This window comes from Falco biarmicus, chromosome Z (assembly GCF_023638135.1).
Source record: "Falco biarmicus isolate bFalBia1 chromosome Z, bFalBia1.pri, whole genome shotgun sequence".
Taxonomy (NCBI): Eukaryota; Metazoa; Chordata; class Aves; order Falconiformes; family Falconidae; genus Falco; species Falco biarmicus.
In genome coordinates, this window is record NC_079311.1 from 58,134,474 (window position 1) to 58,158,986 (window position 24,513).

At 39.8% G+C, this 24,513-nt stretch overlaps 2 protein-coding genes across 7 annotated transcripts; one reads left to right on the forward strand and one right to left on the reverse strand.

The window, feature by feature from the left end:
* Positions 1 to 1,237: 1,237 nt before the first annotated feature.
* Positions 1,238 to 9,935, reverse strand: ANKRA2 (ankyrin repeat family A member 2). Of its 6 annotated transcripts, none has more exons than XM_056325333.1 (9): positions 9,886 to 9,935; positions 8,758 to 9,154; positions 6,827 to 6,985; positions 5,395 to 5,460; positions 3,817 to 3,914; positions 3,536 to 3,661; positions 3,081 to 3,147; positions 2,908 to 2,988; positions 1,238 to 1,833 (listed from the first exon to the last, which is right to left on the reverse strand). In XM_056325333.1, exons 2-9 carry the CDS (start codon positions 9,044 to 9,046, stop codon positions 1,778 to 1,780), a joined length of 942 nt encoding a protein of 313 aa, XP_056181308.1. In that variant the 5' UTR covers positions 9,047 to 9,154; positions 9,886 to 9,935; the 3' UTR covers positions 1,238 to 1,777. The 6 variants fall into 6 exon arrangements, with proteins under 6 accessions (XP_056181308.1, XP_056181307.1, XP_056181310.1 ...); XM_056325332.1 differs by having other exon boundaries at positions 9,891 to 9,919; XM_056325335.1 differs by having other exon boundaries at positions 9,896 to 9,918.
* Positions 9,936 to 10,014: 79 nt separating this feature from the next.
* UTP15 (UTP15 small subunit processome component) lies at positions 10,015 to 19,429 on the forward strand. The gene is made up of 12 exons (XM_056325398.1): positions 10,015 to 10,314; positions 10,705 to 10,797; positions 10,883 to 11,067; positions 11,452 to 11,630; positions 12,948 to 13,073; positions 13,695 to 13,830; positions 14,982 to 15,066; positions 17,345 to 17,494; positions 17,664 to 17,765; positions 17,966 to 18,099; positions 18,582 to 18,640; positions 19,149 to 19,429. The coding sequence occupies exons 1-12, from the start codon at positions 10,225 to 10,227 to the stop codon at positions 19,352 to 19,354; spliced, it is 1,545 nt and encodes a 514-aa protein (XP_056181373.1). The 5' UTR covers positions 10,015 to 10,224; the 3' UTR covers positions 19,355 to 19,429.
* Positions 19,430 to 24,513: the final 5,084 nt, after the last annotated feature.

The following is a 24,513-nucleotide window of genomic DNA, read 5'->3' on the forward strand; positions in this document are numbered from 1 at the left end:
CCTCTCAGCCTGGTGTTGCTTCTGTGAGGGCCAGGAAGACCCCGCACAGCTGTGACCATCAATCTGGGTCTGCACCCAATCCTCCCCGCTCCGCGCTGAACCATCGGGCCCAACCGACACCTTGCTAAGGGCCAGTTGACACACAGTGACCGACAGCCCCACCTCACCATGAGTGTAAAATCTGGCATTTTAAAAATTCTTTTTTTTGAGGATCAGAATTCTTAACTACCGAACAGGTCAACAGGCTGAACTGCTCTTCTTCCCAAGCAGGGACACCTCTTTGTTAAGATTTGTGCCTCCACCTACACTGGATGTTACCCAGGATACTGTTAACAAAAGCACTGAATTTTCAACTTGAGCTTAATTTTCGCAGTAGGTGTATTTAATCAACAGCAGCTCCAAACTTATCTGTCACTTTAATAAATTATCTATTTTTTCAGCTTTGAAAACCTGTTTCAGGGAAAGTCCTTAAACTGGACTCTGACAGGCAAACATTAACACTGACAAGTGGCTGCACACATAATCCTTCAGACTTAAACTTCTGACCAAGTGCGAGACTAGGACTGGATCCAGCTGCACCTACACTCCTCGCTGAGAAGGAATTCAGAAAGCAAGGGGACCCTTTCCAAACATCATGACTCAACGGGAGGGCTGTCTTGTCCCCACCCTCAGCCACTCATCAGACTTATGGTGACATCCACACCCTCAAGTGGGCAGCAGAGGTGCTGATCCCCTCTCTCCGGTGACCAGCGATAGGGCACAAGGAAATGGAATGAAACTGTGTCAGGGGAAGGTCAGATTGGACATTAGGAAGAGGTTCTTCACTGAGAGGGCGGTTGGTCACTGGAACAGGCTCCCCAGGGAAGTGATCACAGCACCAAGCCTGTCAGAGTGCAAGGAGCATCTCTTAGTCATACGGTTTAGTTTTAGGTAGTCCTGCGAGGAGCAGGGAGTTGGACTTGATGGTCCTTATGGTCCCTTCCAACCTGCGATCCAAAGGACTGCACTTCAGCTGAAGAATGCTGGAATGCAGTAGGCTCTGGCTTCTCTTCCCAGACAGCTGATGTCTGCTTTCAGCCACTGCAGGGCAGATATTTAGGAGCTAGGAATCCTGCACTTGCAATTAGGCTTCCTTACACCAGAGAAACTTCTGCCTCGGACATCCTGGCCTACTTATTTTAGGACTACAACAGGAAGGCAGGTGGAAAGGAAAGAGCTAGGAATTAAACTACCATCATCAGAGTCCTTAAATTCATTACCAACTTTTTGTCTGATTTTTAAGATGGAGCTTAAGACAAAAGCTGACAGATTAATATTAACTGGGGGTCTGGGAAAACAATCACACATGGTGCACATTTTGATATTATTAACAGTGAAGAGATCTATCTTCTATGGCAATATATCTCAGTATCTAAACAGATTTATTCCCATGAGTATGTATCAGTGATGTGATAAAGTATGACAGCACAGTGTGACCCACTGCACTCAGTGTAAACATTTAGATGGACAAAAGTGGTTTTATTTACAAAGTTTTTCATGCACAACTGCCTTTTTCTTCTAAAATTACACAAAATATATTTAAGGAAAGGATGACATTTCATATTTCTATGAACAATAGTGAAAAAAAGAGGAAGAATATTAAAAGGCTTAACTAAAACCAGCCAATAGTTGAGCTGAGGTAAAGTTACAAAACAACCAACCCTTGTCACTGATTGCAGGGCTAAAAAGCAGGTCAAATCTCCAAGCCAAGAACTGAGAACTGCAGAAGAGCCCGCCACTACTCTTTGATATTTTGAAGTAGCCTTAATAAATGTGACTCAATAACCTGTTGAACTAAAGTAGAGAAAAAAAATCAGGTTAATCAGTGTTCAATGTTTTTTTCACATTTTTAGGGTTGTGCTATTTTTTCCTGGAAGATGCCAGCTTGTTCTGTACAATCATATAATGAAAACCAGACAGGAATAAATTCACCCTGGGAAGAGAGTTTGCATCCCTGCAGAAAATAAAAGCCTCATACAACGCAAAAACAATACACCCAGTAAGGCAGATGATTGTTTTTGGAGGTGATGATCTGTTCTCTGGTTTGAATAAGCAGATAGCATATGGAAAGCAAATTTTTAAGCCTATAAATGGAAAGTAGGGAAAACCAGTTTATTAGGAACTACTTCTGTGAAACATTTTGAGACTTAACTCTTGAAGCGGTCCTACATCTAGGCATCTGTGAAGTTACTGCCCATCCCTGCCCCCCACAAGCACAGGGCTCTGCTTGGAGAAGCTACACATGCAGTGCTGGGCTTATTTTTTGATTCAGTTCATTTCTGTAATGGCAGACATTTCACAGCTTTCAAACTGAAGGCAGCAGAAGGGAAAAACAATGGAGAGTTCTTTCTTTGCCTCTGTTTTCCAGAGCCAAGTAAGGTTGCCTAATTCACTGATCCTGGCACTATTACTGTCTCCTTCCAAGATATACTAGAGCTAGTCTGACAGGGGAAAGAAGGTTTTGCAAAGTACATCACGTAACGTCAACCAAAAGAGCAGCAGGGTGAGAGCAGGCCTCTTTAGCATTGACCAGAGAGAGAGCAGGCCTCTTTAGCATTGACCAGAGCAACACACACTCCTTTGTACAAGGGTGAGGGAGCAGCAGTCAGGGTCATGGCTGCATCAGCCCTACACACCACTGTTTGTGCCCACAGATGCAAATCCAGGTCAGTGTTGCTTTCTTACTAGGTACCTGGCTTTCTGAGGTGGGGACAGAAGCTCCTACCCATTTTGGGCTGATACATTTAGGTGTATTAAGACTTTTAGCACAGGGATCTTCTGCAAAACCGCTACTAGGCTATTACAGCAGCTACAAAAACAAAGAATAGTAAAAATAAAAATCAAAGAATTTACATTTGCAATACTCACCACTCCGAAAGCCCAAAGCTACAGCCAAATCCATGGAATTATAGCCAGCATCTGTTTCTATAGTTGGATCAGCACCACTTTCTATGTAGAACAGGAAAAAAACCCTTGTATTTCTGACAATGACAAGTGATAGTATGTTATTACTGATAATTCAGTTTAGACAGTCTGCTTACCAAGGAGGATTTTTACACATTTCACGTGGTTCCCATGTACTGCATACAGAAGAGGCGTACCTCCATTCTGCAAAAGCAGAGAAAAGCCTTGACGCTTAATGATTGAGCAGTCTGCAATTGTAATTCCTTAACACACCAGTATACTTCTATGTATCAATAACATACTTCAGAGGTTCTATAAAAATGATGTTCTATTTTTTCAAAATTTCCATCTTTTTTTGTCTACTGTTTAGACTGTAAACTTACCTTTCTATAAGGATTCGGCATTATGCTCATTCTCTTTTCACCAAGAAGTCAGAACTAGTAGGGACAAATTCTCTTACCCTATCTAAGTTTTGAAACTCTCAGATATTTCAGAAGAGGTAGAACAATTTTCAGACCCAAGCCAGTGCTGTGCCCTGTTTTAAACTCTGGACCAGAGTACCCTCCGACATAAATTCAGGCTAGGGTCTTACCCAGTCATACTCATTGACATCAACTCCACAGTCCAGCAGCATTTTGACAATATCTGTGTATCCTTTGCTGCAAGCCAGTGAGAGTGCACTTTCTCGCCCTTTCCCCAAAATCTGAGGATCTGCACCCTGAAAAAAAAGAAAAAAATTTCAAATTAACCATGCCCTTTTTTAACATGATATTTTACACAGAACTTAACTTTACAACTTTAAAGTGTATAGCAACATTGAAAACTTAGGAAGGAAAACTGAAATTTAAAATGAAGTGTAGGTTTTTTTCTTACATTCTGGAGGAGAAATTCCACTACTGCTATCTGCCCATGAGCTGCAGCCCACATCAGAGGGGTAAATCCTTCTTCATCCTTATGATTGATTACATTTTCTGTTTAAAGAAAAATATGCAACTTTGTGATCCCTTTCACCTGCGCATTGTATGAGCTGGTGAAATGTGTTGACATGTCAATGGTGAATGGACTGAAGCATCAGTGTGTCCTAAAAGTCGTTCTCATGTTAACTTTAAAACCAAAATTCTATCCCAATGGTGGTGCAATATCAATGGTCCAAGAAAGAAGAAAAAAAATACAACTAACTAAAGTAAAATTTAAGATTTTGGTTTATTTTTTTTTTTAAGCTCTATAGATCAAGCTCTATTTTTACTCAGAAATATTACAAGTTCTGTGTAATCTAGAAAATTTATCTTTGGAAAGAAAAGGGCTGCTTGAGAAACAAAGTAGCACATTCTGTATTGTACTGTAAAAAGTGAGGTTTTTTTACTAGCAAGCCACATAGTCTTGTAAATTTGTAAAGCAACTCCACTCCCCTCAGAGTTCATGGAATCAACAGGGTGTTTGTGGAAACCATTAAGGTCTACTTGTAGTGCAGCTGGAAGAAGGAAAAAAACTTTTAAAACAATTGGCTGACTGAAATAGTTGAGTTGAAATTTTTAAAAGATATCTAATGTAGTAGATGCAGTGCTTAGTGACGTGGTTTGCTGATGGACTTGGCAGTCCTGGATTAATTGTTGGACTTGGTGATCTCAAAGGTCTTTTCCAACCTAAATGATTCTAAGATTTAAGTACTTAAACAAATCCTCAGCTTATCATAGCACCATAATGTGCTTTTTTAACTGTTACTAACATTTCAGAATCTTATTTGCTTTCCATATACACAGCTCATTACAAAGTATATAGACTTGGCAACTCATTACCTGCATCACTGAACATTTCAACAAAGATACACTGAAAGCATGGCTGATTGCTAATAACACAATAAGAATATACTATTAACAATACTCAATTCAATACAATATGTATAGTTGAAATTTTGTATATGTATTATGGACACAGAAATGTCACACTTGAAGACTATCACAAAACTCAGAGCAGCTCTATTATATTGCAGGTGTGAGCCAACATACAGCTCTATATGTTGATTGATGAAATAGAACAGGTAAGCCACCATTAATAGAAGTGTGTTTTAAATTACACAGTTAATAAAATTAAATCTTCTGATAGAACTAATAGATGCTTTCTTCTCATGTCCATGGATTACCTAGATAGCTATATAGGGAGCAGGGGGAGGAAGGGAATTACCTACAACTCCTATTAGTGCTAATGTTTAATTTGAAACCCAAAATCATAGCAATGAGCAAATAAAGACTAATATGAAACAATAGTCTATATCTGCAAAGAACAGGTACCTCAAATGGCCTTCAATTTGTACCAGAATTGAGTGGTTCTGTTGTTTGGGTTTTTTTTTTTTTTTTTTTTTTTTAATACAGCTTTTGGGGGAAAAGGTCAAGCACAACAGGGTATAAATTCCCCAAGGCAAAAAGGCAGGCATTTAACCTCCCTCTGTCTCACCTTGTTCAATACGCGTGGCCAGATACAACATTTCTCCCTGAGCAGCCAGTTGATGAACTGACAAAGCTGCAAAAAGGGAAGCAAAAGCATGTGTTACACACACCAGTTTTCTTTCTGCTCTATTTGGAGCTGGGCATAACATGTCCATTGGCTTGAGCAGCACAGAAACTGCATTTGAGACTGTAGATAGGTTTTAGCTTATACTCACGAGAATCACTATCTTAAAAACCAAAAAGTTTTGTAGGTTTAGGTAAATTTTTAACCAATGTAGAAATCATACTGGAAAGCAAAGATACTTCCTACACTGAATCTTTACAAGGCAACACACTCTCTTCTCTGCTGCTTAGTCAGCAATGAAAGATCACATTAAGAACATTTATCAAATGAAAGTAAGCATCTTCTGGTAAATTAAGGCTGTATAGTTTAAAAATGATATCTAAGAGATCATATGCCATCAGGAGACCTGTCATGCTGCTCAATAAAGCCAGTAGTGACTCTCAATCACTACAATGGGGAACAGATCAGACATTACAAAACTATACACAACATGACATCTACAGGGGAAGAAATAAATGGGTTTTTACATTTATTTTGTTTTTAATAAAAAGTACCAAGCATTAAAAGCAGAAGAATTCTTAAGAGATTATGAAGAAAAAAATACCTGATCCCACAGTTAACTCTACACAGGTGCATGTTCTTGATAATTACAACTTGGAGCACATCTGAAAGGTGCTCAGGTTATCCACATTATATAACAACAAAATTAGATGATTGCATAACATCTAAGTGTTCACTGCCCTCTTCCTATTTACTACATGATTTTTTTCCTGCAAGACTGCATATTCTGTTCAGAGGCCTAGGTTGCAGCTCCAGATTAATTTTTCCCACGCAAGTGGCCTTTTCATTTTCTAAATATTGGATTTGTAATTTGTAGAAGTAGTAATTTATAGATGAAGTAAATTACAGAGAATTTATGAAGAAAATGTTTGACAATTAAGAATAACAAACCCCCATAAATAATACTCCCTTTTTGACTTTCAAGATCTGTGACTAACATCACATTTGCAGCAGTCTGTAGCACTTGCCAATCATCTAATTTTAATAAATTGTAGAAGATACACAAGTTCTGAAAACAAGTACATGAAACAAATTAACTTAAAGCATAGAAAGGGTCAGAAAAATCTTTACCTGTATTTTTAAAATCAAGAATTAGATCCTTTCTGGAAAATATGCCTCAATCATTAATTCAATATAGCAAGTAGATTACTGTTTTATGGGTGGAACCATGTGAAATTACACAAGACCATTCTCAATGTTTTCTTCCTATATTAAAGTTCATTACAGTACCAAAGAAAAAATTGGAAAAATCTGTCAAGCATCTGACACACAGTTCACAAAATGATTATTAACAGTAAGACAGAAGGATACTTACAGTTTACAAGCAGAGGTGTTGTAGAGACTTCGTTTCCCCTATGTTTGTTAGTTAGGGTAGTTGATTGTTTTATTGGTGAGAAGTGCTTAGTAGTTGATGGAGTATAAACATGTCTTACTTGGATACCAGGGGAAGGAGAAGTATGGCTGTTGCATTCAGCTACATTGAACAGAGAAAACAGACAGGATTTCAGTGCTAGTAAGACCATTAAAAGCAAGCCACAGATTCTAAGTCAACTAGAAAGCACCAGACTCACAAGGTCCATAAACCCCATGTTAAATAAGCTTTGTGACGTGCTTTTTGCACTGTGTATTCTGAGAGCAGAATGAAGGGCTGTATTTATTTCTAGCCTAAAACAATGCTGCTACCCCATGTTCTATATGGCATAACGACACCCAGAGACACCTTGGTGACTAAATGAGGTAAGCCTTTGTCTAGGTTTTCAACACACCTGGCATGGATTTATCAGGTAGAATGGCTTCACTTAGCCTGACATGCCCTTACTAACACTCTGTAGCACAATAACATGACACAGCTCTGGTCAACCATGCAGTCAGGCAACTGCTCAGTTCACTCCTTTGCTTACCGCCTAACCAGTCCACCACATGGGTGGAGTTGACCTTCACTAATTTTCTTTACAAGGACTCCTTCCATTCCTGTTGGATAAAACTCTAACTGCATTATGAATGCCTTACGAATACTTATCCAGCTGGAAGAGACATATTCCACACTAACTTACATAAAATGCAACAGCAAGTCACCACGTAGAATTCAAGAAGTCATTCAGTACTGCTTTGTTCATCTGTTCTAACTTTTCTAGCTAGATCATAAACTCAAGTGCAAATCCAGGGAGAGAACCAACTGAAAGAAGTAGAGCGTAACAGGACAAAAATGAAATTACGTGTTGTTTGCTAATCCAATAGCTACAGCTGTCTTGATCAAATTAAGAGACCTACCAGGATTTTTGACCTGTGGTCCCTGGATCTGCAGGACTAATTCTAAGGGGTCCACAAATGTTACCCAAGAAAAAACAACCCTATTGCTGATCAGTTTAAGTTTGCCATTCAGGTCTGCAGCTCCAATAGTAAGCTCTTAGGGCCTGCAAATCAAAAAAAGTTTGATTTTTACAGTGGCTGAACTGAAGCCAAACAATACAAGTCAGAGAAACCATCAAAATCCACAACAGGTCTGTGTTTTGTATTTGTCAAATTCAACCTTGGGGAAAAGATACATTACTAACAGTCTGAAATAGGGCAGCGAGCACTGGAAACCACAACTGTTAAGGGAAAATAGAAGTCTCAATTCTGTTCTCCATTGATATGCTCAGCCACAAAAAAGCACAGATCAATTCTGATGAAGCTGCCAGCAATAGCTCAAGATGAGCTGCAGGGATACACAATCAGAGCAACCTTCATCTTAAAGCAGTATGAAGCTGGACTGGTAAGCCAATCACTACAACTACAGGCTTTGTACAGCCACATTTAATTTTGTAACTGTACCAGTGAAAAGATAAAATATGTTGCAGAAAGCTACTGAAACCGAAATAAATGACCATATATTGCTTTCAGTAGTATTTTGTAAAGATACATACATTCAGCCATGTGTAGCATGTTGTAGGACGTGCTATACAAAAGAAGTAAGCTTGTATTCATAATCAGCATTGGCTCTTATTAAACTACATTAGAGACTTTTTGTGCCACTACTTTTTCAACCAAAATAAGTTTAAAAACATCATCTAAGAGTAATATTGGGGAAATTAATTTTGCGTTAATAATCCATTAAGCATATAATAAAAGTGTTAGGGGAACAAATTTTAGAAAACTTTTACTGATGAACACACATATAAGGCTGAGGCTTTTTTTCTTTTAAAAAAAACATAACAGCTAACAGAATGACACAGTCCACACGTAATTTGTATCATGAAGTTCAACCTTTAAATAAGACAGATGCCACTTCAAGGTCAGAGTTAACTTGGTCTTGAATATTTTTACTGTCCTCCTCATTCAAAGATTTCACAAATCGTGAGCAGACATTCATATCAAATCTATTGGGCAAAATGAATTTCATTCCCATTGCGACACTCTGAGCTGGGCTTTCCTCCGTGCTAGACTCAAGCTGATGCTCCACTTTAATGTCTGGCATGGGTGGAAGGTTGTAGCTAGTTGTACATTCCTCCACAATTAACTGGGCCCCAATATCTAAATTTGTTGAAGATGCCATGGTCTTAGTCTGTAAAAGTTTTATGCAAAATTCTTCTTCATAGTTTCTAGCCAAGAGCAGTTCTGGCCAACCAAACTGTATCTAGTCAGATCCAGATGCTTGAGCAACCTGCAACACACAACACAGGTTAACAATGTTCTGGTGAAGTAAAGCATAAGAATACACCAAACTTGGTTTCACCTAAGCTTAGGGCCTTTGGCTTTGATAGTCAAAAACCCTGCTGAAATATCAGTCTTACTTCTGTTACAAGCTATTGATCAAATCCTTCATTGGAGTTTTATCATGGGGATATTTAAGCCAAATTTTGTAATGAAGGCAGTACGAGTTTCATCTAAACACAAAATTATCAGTTTGATTGCAACAGAAAGCCCACCACAGTCAATCACACTTATACCACAACAGTAACAAGATATAATGAGAATATTATTTTATTTCCTAAAAACATTAGACTTGAAGGAATAGTTTAAGTGACTTTATGTCACTTACGATTCCTACGCCTTCTAATACCGCGAGTAAAATAAGTGGCTTCAAACAGACGCGTGGTCAAACAACAAACCCCATTCAGCCTGATGACAGTAAAACACCCCAGAACACCCGGGGCTTCTCTCGGAGCTCCGCGGCAGCGCCGGGCAGGCAGAGCGGCCTGAAAGCCCCGGGCACTCCCGGAGCTCCACCCGCCCTACGGGCCGCCAGCTCCGGGGCGAAAGGCCCGAAGGCGGGCTGCGGCTGCGGCAACGCCCGCCACAGACTATCGGGCGCCCGGGACCCCCCGGCTGGAGCGAGCGAGCCCACCGCGCCGCTCCCGGCACCGCACCGCACCGCACCGCACCGCACCGCACCGCACCGCACCTCGCCTCGGCGCCGCTGCTCCAGCCGCGGAGGGGCGGGGGAAGTGACGTCCTACTGCCCCGGCGCGGCGGCGATTGGCTGCGGAGAGTCGCCCCCTGATGACGCATCGCCCACACGTGTTGGCTCTCTGCGCGGCTGGCGTGGGGCTCGCCATAGCGGCGCAGGCGGCGGGGTGCGGTGGGCCCTCGTTCCTGGCGGCGCCCACACCGAGCTCCTCCTGGAGGGGCACCCGCCGGGCCAGGCCGGGGTGTAACGCGGCGGCCGCCGCTGCCTGAGGAGGAGCTGCGCAGGCTTTCGCCCCGCCCGGCGCCACCCGCTCCTCCGCAGCCATGGCCACGTACAAGCCGGTGGCGGTCCCGGCGGTCCCCAGGCTCGGGGAGCGGATCACGCAGGACACGGTGTACTGGCGGGGCTACAAGGTAGGCAGCAGCCCGCGGGGCGCTGGGGGCGGCCTCTGCGTGCCCGTCCGCGCCTGCTCGGCGGCGCTGGGTGGGAAGCGGCGCTGTAGCAGCGGGCCGGGAGCAGGCCTCTGGGCGCCCCGCCTGGGCCCGGCAGGCGCAGGTACCGGCTGAAGGGTGTCGTGTTATCCGCTTTCGTGCAGCTGCTCAGAGCGTTCTGAAACACGCGTGAGCGAGCGAGGAGTTTCATTTCCTCAGAACACACGGTTAGTGGGGCACTTGTAGTGCGTGAATGGAACGTGATTCGGTTCTGAGTGGAGCTTTCTGTAGGAACGATAGGTTTTGTTTTGCCTTTTTCATTTTTCGATGGTGCTTATGTGCATTTAATGATCTTTATCGCAATTGTTTTAGACACCTGTTCAGATAAAGGAGTTTGGTGCGATAAATAAGATTGACTTCTCCCCAGTTCCTCCATATAACTATGCTGTCACAGCCTCCTCAAGGGTAAGTGGTTTTTCTGAGGTTTTTTATCTTCTTGTCCTTCAGTTGGTGTCATATGAGCAAACTTAACGGCTTCTTGTTTTGCTAGATCCACATTTACGGTCGTTATTCTCAGGAGCCAATGAAAACATTTTCTCGCTTCAAAGACGCTGCTTATTGTGCCACGTATAGAGATGATGGCAATCTGCTTGTTGCTGGCAGCGAGGAAGGTAGCATTCACCTCTTTGACGTTAGTGGAAGAGCACCACTGAGACAGTTTGATGGTCACACTAAGTAAGACAGTGTTATTTTTCCTTTGTGTGCATAAGCATGTTTGGTGTATTTACATAATCTGCTTTGCCGGTTGCTGAAAATCTGAATAATACTGATCCCAGCAGAAATTACAGCTTTTGAATGAGCTTCTAGTAGACCTGTAAAACCTTTAAGGCTGATCATATCAGTGCCTAGATAAAGCATTGGTCAGCATGACCGTTTTCTAGCTGGAAATACAAAAACTAAAGTGTTTTTAATCTCTAAAGAGAGGCTTTGTAAATTCCAACAGTAAATGCTTTGACTTTTAAGTTGATGAGAATACTTTAATAAGCTCTTCATACAGACCAATTCTTCTGGAAACAAGTATATAATTTAACTTTGGATATTGTGGGCTTTGGTTTCTAGACCTGTTCATGTAGTGGGCTTCCTGTCTGATAAATACCGAATATTTTCTGGTGGTGATGATTATGCATCATATCTGTGGGATATTCCAAGTGGTACGGACATCGTCTCTTACAGTGAACACACTGACTATGTGAGATGCGGCTGTGCAAGTAAAGTGAACGCAGATGTCTTTATAACAGGTTTGAATCAATTTTTTTATATATGCTTCTTCTGGATTGAATTGAAGAAAAATGCAGGAAGATAGTTTTTGATACAGTAGGATCTTGTTTATTATATTTTAAATATGAAGGACCTGTATTCCTGCTTTGTTTCCTTTTTGCTTGCTTTTTAAGTTTGACACTGCTGTTTGTAGAGAAGATCTGAATGAACTAATTTTTAACATCTTACTGTGTTGGAAGAAGGGTTCGCCAGAGTCAAGACACTCAATATGAGTTATGCATCTTGCTCAACTTTATTAGTTTCTAACACTACTTATATAGAACCGATACACATGCATATTCATAAAGCAGAAATATAATTGGGTAGTAGTCTCTAAACATGCGCGGTTCTCACACCCCTAATTATCATGACTAAAATGAGCATTCTATCCATGTAGCTAATTGTGTTGCTGTGCTGCAGCCTTGTAGTTTGTTACTCCCTATTTTCCCATACCGGTCCCTATCTTTCTTGGCCCTGCACCTGCTTTGCCAGCAGCTGTAGCTTGTTACAGCCACGGCCTGTTGGCACAACATAATTACTTGGTCTCAGGATTCAAGAATAGCTCAAGGCTACCTTTCTTGTTAACTTCAGCACAGCAACTTCAGTACAATTCTGATTACAGGCCTATTCTAATACCAGGCCTGGATTGTGCAGATCTTCAGAGATTCTAGGGCCACGCTTCTGCAGTCATTCTTCTACATTACTGCTTTAGCCTGTTAAGGTTAATGGGACTGTTCTGACTGGGCTGTGAAAGTTTTAAGAAAATATTGTGAATGCATCCTTTAGTTGGGATTGACTGAATTGTTTTAAGCAGTTTTGGAGGAGGACAGTAGTACTATTGTAGTTTGTATAGACCAGAACTGGCAGACTTAAAAATGAAAGGTTGTGTGAGGAGTTACTTGAAACCAGTAGCTTTTGATTTTCCTAGCAGTAGCTTTCTATTAATCTGTGGTAAATTGCTGTGTAAAAAAGTATTCCTTACTTTAGGAGGCACAAGAGGCTAGGTTTCTTCAGGTTGCGTGATGATTATTGTTATAAATATACTTGATTACTTGAAGAGAAATAAAATCCAGACTTAAATTACTTTTAAGGCCTGACATGTTGCTAGGGTAGAATTAGAAGACTTGTATTGCTTGAAGGCTGCAAATTAACCAAGGTAAACCACAGGGATTTCTAAGCTTATGGTTCAAAATTGTTTCTGTTTGGCAGGAGCTACTTCAGATTATAGGATGTAGCTGTTTTAGTTGCTGAAATAATTGAGATTATGTAACTGAAGCTATTTATGGTGTTGTTTGCAGGTTCCTATGATCACACTGTGAAACTGTTTGATGCACGAACAAAAAGTAGTGTCATGACAATAGAACATGGTCAGCCTGTGGAGAGTGTGCTTCTGTTTCCTTCTGGTGGGCTTCTAGTATCTGCAGGTACTTCAGTGAAATCGAGTTTATTTTCTGTGGCCCTAATTTGAGGAATACTTGTGTGTTTTCTTTCGGTAATGAAGTGGTAAGTGATGCAACAGGTGGATTTCTCAAAGATCATCTTTAGGAATCTGTGTTGGTGTGGAGGGTGAAGGTAAATGCCCTTTTGTCTCCGATCTGATTTTCTTGTAGTTGGTCCAAAAAAAACTCCAATAAAATAATTCTTAAATACAAGATACAGACTTTAATTAGCCCAGTGCTAAAGTGAAGGAATGAACATACTTAAGAAGTTTTGGAAAGATGGGACTGTATCCCCTTTTTAATGATGACAAGTTTTTTTGTTTCTTCTTGCCATTGCATCAGAAAACCTGTAACCCAGTGGTATCTAGATATTTTTCTTTTGGTAATGAGTATGTTAATTGTTCAGCTGTGCCTGCAGAATGACCTAAAAAATTAGAGCAGGCTTGTAACGTGTCTTGTCCCAGGAGATGGTCACAATGGATGGGGATGGTGAATAGGTTCAGAAAGGTGTTACAAAGGAGGCACTGTACTGCTATGTGAAAACTTTTCCAGAGAAGTGTAAATGTGTACGTGTGTCAAACAGTTTTGTGTGCTTCCTTCTCACAGGAGGTCGATACGTCAAAGTTTGGGATGTGCTAAAAGGCGGACAGTTGCTAGTTTCACTTAAAAATCACCATAAAACTGTAACTTGTTTATGCCTTACCAGCTCTGGGCAAAGGTTATTGTCAGGATCCCTGGACAGGTTAGTATATTTTGTGTCTGTGTTGTGATTTAAATTCTTTAAGACTTTTTGCCTTTGAAAGTTATTTTACATGTGTGAATCTGTGCATGTTTTTTGCACTTAAAACACTTTCAGCTGTTAGAGGTATAAGTTGAAAATATGCCTTTGGGCCAAGGTACATACTGCAATACACATGAACCTTCTCATATTAGCCTGAACGTTAGTAAGGGTTGCATGTGCTGTTTGAGGATGCATATATGGCGAACTTCTGAATAAGAATTAACTTTTCTGAATCTCTAAACTGACCTTTTCAGTCTCTGTGAAGTACCTAGTTTTAACTTTACTTTAATACAGTTTAAATAACTGAAAGTGTATTAGTATTCACCTTTAAAGAGCCTGGGTTTTGTGTCTCTGTGCTGTTGCTTTTTGCACCCAAGGTGCACAGGTGAAATATGTCCTCTGTGCTTTTTTTGTTCATTTGTTTGGGTTGAGTTGCTGAGTACTAGTACTCAATCTGTTGTGTCTGAAACATCAGAAATACAAAGTGGTCTGAAATGAGAGTGGTCTGTTTTCTTCCTCCCTCCTGTACTTCCCAGGCTTCCTCAGACTTTATGATTACAAAGCATAAGCTGAAGGATCACACTAGCTGTGCAGCTGTCATTCAGTGCTCACAACACTGAAGTTCATACTTGTTGTAAGATAATGTTTTGTTTTCCCATTTGTTTAATATTTCCTGCCTTCAACGAAATCATTAAAGAGCAGACATGTGTGAGAATATCTATGGATTTACTTCCAGACATTGCCATTAGATCTTACATTTAAAATTTAAGAACAAATTTGAAGAAATGCTGTCTTAGTAATTCATAATAAGCATTGCTGAAGTCAGATAGTCACTACATCTGCTTTCAATTTCTTCTTCTGCCTTTGCCCCATTTTCATCTTTCTTGGATGGGGTTAATCCTTTCTTGACTTCTGTGTATCTTTTAATGGAACTTTTTTGTTGCAGGAGAGGTAATAGCTAAGAAACTCAGTGGTAGTCTGAAGAATGCTTTGTATAAATAAATACTCAGTTTCCTTTAATGATCTATAGAAGTTGAGTGTGATGAAATTCCTGTAAAGTGTCAACAACAAGGCATTAGTAATGAGGTTTTAATAATTACTTTTTTCTATAGGCATGTGAAGATTTACAGTACTACTTCCTACAAAGTAGTCCACAGCTTTAACTATGCAACATCTATCCTCAGTCTTGCGTTGTCGGTAAGTGTATTAGATGTTTTTCTAGGCAGGGTAATTACTGATACCTTTTAAGTCACTGGAGTAATTAATTTTTGCTTTCATTGCTGTTGGGTGTTTCAGAATGCTGTACATGCAAAGTGAGGTGACTGAATATATTCCTCCTGAGTAAAAAATGCATTAAGTTTTTAAACATAATACATTCAGATACCAGATGTTACTTGATTAGATCTGTACAAAACTGTGCATTTATCAAAGACAGTATTTATCATAGGGGAAGTATTCAGTTTAGAGGGAAGTTGTTTGACTAAGATTATAGTCATCTTTTGCCTTTAAGGAACCTTGTGAGTCCTCTTGTGTGGTAGTGATAAAAGAAAGAAAGTAGTTCATTTGTTGAGAAATTTAGAATAGGGTGAATTTGTCTTAAAAGGTTGTGTCAGGTTGTTCTGAGGAGGAAGAGAGGAGAGGACATGAGGTATGAGGATAAACAAACTTGTTTGCCAAGGCATGCATCTTACTGTCCCGGAAACAGAAAACCAAGATTCTCATTTCTTCAAAACGTTTTGAGTTTCAATGGGAAAGTGACCTGCTGGCCAGAAATTTGGAGGCTAGCATCTCCATTTTTAAAACAATGCTGTCATCATGTAGTTACCCTTTTTCGTAGTCTCTGAAGGACATGTGAAAGGGACTGTGAGGGATCTTTACTACATTTGCTACTTTACTATTGTTCTGCTTTTCTGGAGCCTAGGGGAACGTGTATGTGAAGGGGTGTCTTCCTTTCTTCATTTCCTCTCTTGTTCCTTAGGGAGCTAGAGCTAAATGAATTTGGAATTATTTTAGTTTAAGTGAAGGGAACAGAACCAAAAAAACCCTGTACTGTTGAAGCCTCTACAGCAAGCAGCTGCAAAATGTGCAGTACCTGTAGTATGGCATCTCTAAAGCTGTGTGTGTATCTTTTGAAACAAAATATTTTGTTTCCTGTTGACTAAAACACTTGAATTTTAAATGGTCACATGAGAACATAAGACTGGCTCAACTGGGTCAGACCAAAGGCTGGTCTAATTCCAGGTGCTGCTTTCAGCTGTAGCCAGAAGTAGATGTGTATAGAAAACTAAAACCAGGGCAAGTGTGTATGATAAGTTTCCTGATACTCTCCCAACCTCCAGGCTAATTTTCAGATGAGAAATTAGCTCATCAGAGTGTAATTCCTGTGTATCTCAAAGTATTTCTTTTACATAAACCTGCCCAGTCTCCCTTGAGCTTGGACAAACTTTTAAACCTCATTAGATTCCTTGACAAGGAGTTCCACTTTTGTGCTACTTGAGCAAAGAATTGCCTCCTTTTTTTCTTTTGAACCTTCATTAGCTTCATTTGATGCCCCTAAATGAGACGTTGACCAGCTGATCTCCATCCATACTTGTCATAATTCTGCAGGCTTTTATCATATCCCTCCTCGATTGTCTTTTTTTTCCCATATTGAAGAGTTCTGTCTCAAATCAAGCCAATCTTTTATTCTCCATGGTTTTTTTTGATACTTTTATTCTGAAACTGCTACTGTTTTTTGACAGTGACTCACATAGGATTTAAGATGTGGGTAAACAATGGATTTATTCAGTGGCATAGTGACTTTCTAGTTTTTATTTCTTCTGAAGTAATTCCTAACGCTTTTTAGTTTTCTTTTTCTTCTCACCAGCAGTTGAGTATTCAGCCAACATTTAATGTTTTCATAGAGTTATCTGTTAATAGTAGCAGATCCGTGTTTTTCTCCAGTGCATCATCTAAAATTATAATCTTTAGCATCAAATACATGCAACCTTTGTTATGTAGGTGAAATTTACCAGTGACTAGTATTTTGAACAACTTTCACTTGTTTCTCAAAATTCTGCTGTTCTATGATAGCTTTCTTACCGGTGATGTTAATGTCTGATCTATGGCATGTAATAGACAAGGGCAGCTGTACACCGTTGAAAAAAACTGTCACAGATTATACTTACACAAAGATGTTAATGCATATTTGAGCTTGATTCACTACTCAGGCTGTAGTCCCTCTAGGTATTTGTTAAAGGTTTATTAGATGGATAGTGTTGCTTACAGTCATAGCCTTGAAGTTGTCCCTGTTTTGAACAAGGTATTTGAGCACAGGACTTCATTGAGGTGCCTTCCAACTTAAGTTACTATGATACTGTGATTAGATATTCTTCATGGTACTTTATCATGAAGCATAAAAACTTAAAATCTGCATGATAGAGCCTGCATCATCAAATAAAAGACTACGTTCCTAACTGTGATTTCTTCATTTCAGCCTGAAGATGAAACCATAGTTGTGGGTATGACCAATGGGGTACTAAATGTTAAACACAGAAAACCTGAAGAGAGGAAAGAAAAGTCTCAAAAGAAAAGACAACCAGCATATAGAACCTATGTGAAAGGAAGAAGTTACATGCCAAAACAGGTATGGGGTGGTAAGAAAATGTATATTGAAGTACTGCTCAAAAAGTTTTGGGTTGTTTTTTTTTTTGAGCGTGCTAAGTCGAAGACAGGGAAGGGAGGGAAGATATGGTAATACATCTAATCCATCATGTGTGTATGTGTCTTATTCTGAACTCGTCTTTCAATTCTAGGAAGATTTTTGTGTCAGTAAACCTGTAAAACGTGTTTTGAGGAAATATGACAAGCTGCTGAAGAGCTTTCAGTCTTCCAAGGCCCTTGATGCAGTACTGGAGGTAAGGCATTGGTTTTTGTCTCAGAGTTGTGTGCTGTCATCTCATGTGGATTTTTTCTGTATGTCAAACTGATTTTATTTCAGTGTATGACTAGAAAGGAATCAAACTTGCATGCATTCCTTTTTGGTTTTGCTGATATTAGCCCTGTTTTGTGTGTAAAGGTGTTGCTTTGGTACTAAACTCTTCTTGTATATCTCCAGCCACCCATCAGGCTTTATACTCCTGAAGTTACTGTTGCAGTCATGCAGGAGCTGCATCGCAGAGGAACACTGAGGAGTGCGCTTGCAGGCCGAGATGAGAAGCAAATTAATCTCCTTCTTACCTTTGTGGCAAGGTATTATTTTAACCTGAGTTCTGACTATTTTGAGACCTGTATTTCTTTTGCCACAGAGTCTCAACAGGTCATGGGTGGAATAGTGGTACTCTTGAAATCTCATATGCCTTCTGTTTTCTGGTACCAGGGTCTGGGATAGTACTGAAATAGTTTACCTGTTAGCACAAAACAATTTTGCTGATAGTATGAGAGAGTATCTTTTACTTCTTTGCCAGACATTCTTAGTCTTGTTATTTTCTGTCTCTTCGATGAAACTCGAGTCTTCATATATGTGAGTTGTTTGTCAGTCCTCCAACTCTCACTGCCTTCCTGAAAGGAGGATGGTAAACACCACATATGTAGGGTTTTTTTGACTTGCATTCTGACTCCTGTCCCATGATGAAGAAAAAGTTATCTGTATGCCTGTATGAGAAAGCTGCTTGTTGGTGGGAGGAATATGGCTGGCAAAACCAGTAAAATTGGGATGTCTTCTAATTTTGCAGGCGTGTGATTGAGCCTAGATTTACTTCTGTACTGGTGACTGTTGCAGATATGATCACTGGTAAGTACAACACACACAAGATTCTGAAAGCCCTGTAGCTAACTTGGAATCAATGTAAAAATGTTACATTTTTAGGAAACCAAACCTTTGTGGATTTGTTTATAAGTATGAACTCAAGTGTCAAAAGAATGATTCAAAAAGTTACTGCTAAATAACTGATCACAGTCAGTATCTGATAGGCAGTGGCTGCAGGAAGCTCGTTATGGTCTCTAAGCATCTTTGATACTTCTTGTTTCTATACTTCCACAGTACAAGTGACTTCCACTTCTCCAGAGAGGTAAAAATAGTATTTGAGGTTGTAAAAACTTCTGTTTCTGTTAGTTTAACTTTTTAACTGTTACTGTGAGTACATACATAATTAAAACTGTTTTCAGAACACCATTAAAGATGTCTTACTTGTCCACGATGTTGGACTTGCGCAAGACTCCTTAAATGCATCTCTAACTAGCTAATACAATCTTCACATTTTTGTAGTCATGTGGATTCTTAAATGACTTTTTCTTTACAGACATTTATCAGCCTGTGGTTGGGCAGTCAGCGATTGTTGATAGACAATTCTTGAAACTTCAGGAAGCCATAGGAAAAGAGATTGACTATCAAGAAGAACTACTAGAAGTTTTGGGAATGATGGATACACTGTTTGCTACTTTTACTCAGAAAAGAGCTACTTATCTAGAAGAGAACAAAAGTAATGGTCTTGACAGAGGTTATTGAAACAAGTAGGGAGTAATTGACTGACAACCATCACAACAAATTATCACAAAAATAAAGCGGACTTGAAATATGTAACTTGTTCTCCTGGTAATTTTTTATGATAGCGACTTAGAAAATAAACTACTTGTGTTGAAGTTCTGTCTTCCAAACTGTGTTTCTGAGTAGGATTAATTGCTAAAGACAGAGAAACGGGAACATTTTCAAGATCTTAAGTGAAATATTTTTCAAAATACAGGATTTTAAAGTTTTATTCTAAAGTTATGTAGCTTTTAAAGAGTGTTTTATGCATCCAGTACTAAGTCATTATTTGATTTAGGCAATCAGTCAACACTTTGATTTTTATTGAGCAGAAAATAATTTATGTTTGTCTAATTCTAATTTGATGTTGTCCTTATTTAAGGTTAATACCCCATCTCACATACTTGAATATAGGAATAAAGCTATATGTGAATTTGATAAAATTTGCCTACATTGTGTTTTGTCTGCCCGCTTCATTTCCACTTCAGACTTTCATGAATTCATAGGAAACAGCAAAATTACTCAAGAAAATAATTGCATGCTTATGTATATTGAAAAATACTAGTTTCATTTTTTAAATAGTGCACATGTATTTATAAATTACAATCCTCTAGAAAATAGGTAATTCTTATTTCTAAAGGGAAATGAATGAAAATTTCATGTAGTGAATAAGTAAACTAAACACAGTGAGGAAATCCTTAGCTGAATACAAGAACTCAATTTTTGTGTAATTCTGTCACTTTAAATGTACATACAGTAGATGCAATTTGAGTCGACGTTGTTATCAGTGTGTATTTGAATGCAGAGGTAATGATTTATTTTAACTTCAGGCAGTGCTGGTGGAGGATGGTATACTTTGGAAAGATGAGTGTGCCAAAGGCTGCTCAACATCTGTGGATGACAGTAGGGTAGAACTTTGTCCTTGATCTGTTTCCTGTGACTTGCATTTTCCCCCAGGTCTGGAAATTATTTGAAATACAATATGAATGTCCCACAAAAGTAATTTGCCTAAGTGTGGCCATGAAAGATGGGTATCAGTGGTAGAAATAACTTGAACAATTTTGCAAGTTCTACCTAAAATCCTAACAATCTTTACTGAAAAGTATGGAGCAGTGTAAGAGGTCTGCTCTTAAATTACCATGTGAGCAACACATTTTCCTGGTTTTGGGGATTTGTTGGTTTTGAAGACTTAGGATGATAATAGATCGTAATGAAGACCATGTTCATAGAAACCTTAAAGTTTTAGTATCCTTGCTCCTTACTTCACTATTTTTATTTCATTTCTGCTAATAGACCTGAACTTCCTTGTGTCTGCTAAGAAATCTGTGGCTACTTTTAGTTGCGTGACTTAATCAGGCAGTATCTTTTGGGAGACCTCACACAAAATGAGTTTTCTGTTGGGGGGAAGGCTGTTCCTAGAGCCTTCTTATTCCATAAGCTTTCAGTAGTGCTTGAAGGTGGACATTTGTCTTGGCAATCTAGTGTTCCATTGCTTCAGAACCACTGACCTTAACATGAAATGTATTCATAGTACAGGCTGGGGGACGAAGGGAGAGCAGCTCTGTGGAGAAGAATTTAGGGATATACTGGTGGGTGAAAAGCTGGATACATATGATACCCCCCAAAAGCCAATGTTCACTCACAGCCCAGAAAGCCAGCCGTGTCGTGGGCTGCATCAAAAGAGACGTGGCCAGTAGGTCAATGGGAGGGGATTCTTTCCCTCTGCTCCAGTCTGGTGAGATCCCACCTAGAGTACTGCATCCAGCTGTGAAGCCCTCAGTAGAAGAAGGACACGGACCTGGTGGAGCAAGTCCAGAAAAGGGCCACAAAAATGGTCAGAGGAGAGGACCTCTGAGGAAAGGCTGAGGGAGTTGGGGTTGTTCAGCCTGGAGAAAAGGGTCTGGGGAGACTTTTATTGCAGCCTTTCAATACTTAAAGGGGGTTTATAAGAAAAATGGGGCAGACATTTAGTAGGGCCTATTGTGATAGGACAAGGGGTCACAGTTTTAAACTAAAAGAGGGTAGGCTCAGACTAAATGCAAGGAAGAAATTTTTTAAGATGAGGGTGGTGGGACACTGGAAGAGGTTGCCCAGAGAGGTGGTCGATGCCCCATCCCTGGAAACATTCACTGTCAGGTTGGAAGGGACTCTGAGCAACCTGATCTAGTTGAAGATGTTCCTGCCTGTGGCAGGGGGATTGGACTAAATAACCTTTAAAGGTCCCTTCCAACCCAAACCATTCTATGATTCTATGATCTTATGGTAATTTGATTTATTATGATGTTTACCATTCATGCTATTGTACCAAGTGAGTTTGCCAAGGCAGAGCTGGAAGCAGGTGTAAGATACCATCTACACAAATGGAAACCTGATTAAACCATGGAAAACAAATGCTATTTAAGATCTTGATTTCTAACAAGACTACTAAAATGAAATTCTGAAGACTTTTATCTGACTGGCTAACTGATTTTCTGCCACTTGAGTAAAAGCAGCCGATTGTATTACAAATTCTACTGGATTCATTACTTCTGTGTTGAAAGCTAGTATTTGTTACATGACACCCAGTCTGCTTGCTAAACTTGTCAGTTCTTTGTGTCTCTGGTCTTGTCTGTTATGAAAATTAATACTTATCTTTTTTTCCATTTAGTAAGATTTTTTTTCGAACATGCAGATTTTTCTTCAGTACCTACATAATTAAGCTGCAGAGCAGCCAGTGTAAGATGCTGTCATTACCACTGTGGTGCCTGTTGTTCATGTTCTGGTTTTATTTAATCATAATATTAATATAAAACTTAAAATTCTGGCTTTTTAATAGGCTGCTGGTTGAAAAAAATAGTAGGAAAAGAAGTTCCTTCAGGTAACAGTTTGCAGTGGTCTCTCTGTGCTGGTGAATGTTTAAAATGCATTACTGCAGTGCCAGGAATGCATACTTTTGTTTTACTGGTAAAAATTGTATTTGTTTAAATGAAAATTAATTATTTTTCTAGTTGTGCATTACCTTATGCCCCAGAATCTAATATTTTTAAGTATTAAGGTGGACTGTCATGAACTGAAATATTTAATAGTAAATAACATATTAAAATAGTTAATTGTGCATTGGATTGAAGGGGATGTAATGCTGGGTATTCTGTTTGGGGAAAGGATATTCTTTATATATTCTGCTTATGCAAAAAAGTGGGGATTTATTGCACATAGCATCTTCCTTGACTTCTAGGTCATTTGGGAATTACTGGGTTGATTTGTCTTTGAAATATAGTTTAAAATTATCTTTTCAAAGAGCAAATATTTACAGACAAAAAGCACGTTGGTTACTTTTCTGACATCTTTTTCATAGGATTTTTTGTCTTGCAGCTGTTTACTGGAAAGAGGGAATACCCCCCAGCCCTGAATACTGTCACAGCTCAGGAGCAGGGTTAGAATGGAGAGTTGCAAGAGAAGAGGCTTCTCTAACTGAGCGCAACCAGCAATAGACTGGGTTTCAAAAAGAACAGCAAATTCAGCACTCCTCTGTCCTGTGTTCACCCACCTGAATTACATGGGAGAAAGGGAGAGATGAGCTGGTTGGTCACTTGGTTGATTTTATCAAGCCTTCAACTGAACATTTCTCTGGAAAGACACTGATCTCTTTTCCCTGGACTCATTCTGCTAATGATTGAAACTTTTATTGCTAGATCAATTACACGTTCTAACTTCTTGAGGGTAAATACCTTTGTATTTCAACAGATAGTCTTTGACAACCATGCTGCTACATTTTACTGAGTTGTATTGCTCAAGTTGTTCAAAGCTGAGTAACTAATGATGAGAAAATAGAAAATACTGAAGTATTTTTATGGTCTAACATTATGATTGAGCTGTGTGGAGTGTTTCAAAAATGAACTGAAACAGGCTGATGAAAAGGTGAATCAGAGAGAACATCGGTCTATTGCTTGATGAGGTTCATCACCTCACAAATAGGGATGTAGACAAAGCAGACATGTTTAATGCCTTCAGCTCCCTTCAACACTGATGATGGGTCCCAGGACGCCCAGAGCCCTGTGTTGCTGACTGGCGTGTGTGTGTGATAAACTCCCGGCCTACCCTGAACTTGTTTGAGAGTTGCTGCTCCAGCTGGATTCACATAATTCTATGGGGCCATATGAGATTCATCTGAAAGTACTGGAAGAGCTGGTGGATGTCATTGCAGGACATCTCTCCATTAGTTTTCATCAGTCTTGGGAGCCTGGAGAAGTCCCAGTCAGCTGGAAGCTGGCAAATGTCCCAATTTTCAAGGGAAAGAAGGAAGACCCTGCTAATAACAGGCCTGTCAGTCTCACTTTGGTGTCTGGTAAAATTATGGAGAAGGTTATTCTGGGAGGTATTGAAAAGCACTTGAGATACAACGCAGTCATTGGTCATAGGCAGCATGGGTTCAAGTCCTGCTTAACCAACTTAATTTCCTTTTATGACAAGGTTACCCATCTAGTTGAGCAAGGGAAGCCTATAGATGCATTATTTTTGGATTTTAGCAAAGCTTCTGGTGGTACTATTTCTCACAGTATCCTTCTGGATAACCTATCCAGCACAAAGCTAGACGAGTCTGTAGTACAGTGGGTGAGCAACTGGGGTGAGCCTGATGGGTCAGGCTCAAAGAGTTAAAAGTAAATGGAGTTATACCACGCCAGTCACCACTTGTATTTCCCAGGGCTTGATTTTAGAGCCTATTCTCATCAATGTTTTTATAAACGATCTGAACACAGGAATTAAATGTATGTTAAGCAAGTTTGCTGATGGTAATAAACTAGGAGGAGTTGTGGGCTCCCTCAAGGGTAGAGAGAGATCTTACAGAGAGATCTGGGTGTACCAGAGAGCTGGGCAGTCACCACCTGTATGAAATTTAACAAAAGTGTCAAATTCTCCACCTGGAATGTGGCAATCCTGGTTATACATACAGACTGGAGGATGAGAAGCTGGAGAGCAGCTCTGCAGAAAGACACCTGGAAGTTTGGGTTGATGGCAACTTAAGTATGAGTCAACAGTGTGACCTGGCATCCAGAAGGGCCAATCATGTCCTGGGGTGCATCAAGCACAGCAGAGTTGGCTGGTCAAGGGAGCTGACTGTCCCAGTCTACGCTGCACTGGTGCAGCCCCACCTTGAGCACTGT

Excerpts from the sequence above, each read along its gene's own strand:
- UTP15 (XM_056325398.1), top strand. The coding sequence starts at position 10,225 with ATGGCCACGTACAAGCCGGTGGCGGTCCCGGCGGTCCCCAGGCTCGGG. Across the intron at positions 10,798-10,882 it reads CTGTCACAGCCTCCTCAAGG|ATCCACATTTACGGTCGTTA; the intron begins GTAAGTGGTTTT and ends TTGTTTTGCTAG. Across the intron at positions 18,100-18,581 it reads CTTCTTACCTTTGTGGCAAG|GCGTGTGATTGAGCCTAGAT; the intron begins GTATTATTTTAA and ends CTAATTTTGCAG.
- ANKRA2 (XM_056325333.1), bottom strand. The coding sequence starts at position 9,046 with ATGGCATCTTCAACAAATTTAGATATTGGGGCCCAGTTAATTGTGGAG. Across the intron at positions 6,986-8,757 it reads GGCATCTGTCTTATTTAAAG|CTGAATGCAACAGCCATACT; the intron begins GTTGAACTTCAT and ends TGTTCAATGTAG. Across the intron at positions 3,915-5,394 it reads GGCCACGCGTATTGAACAAG|AAAATGTAATCAATCATAAG; the intron begins GTGAGACAGAGG and ends TTCTTTAAACAG.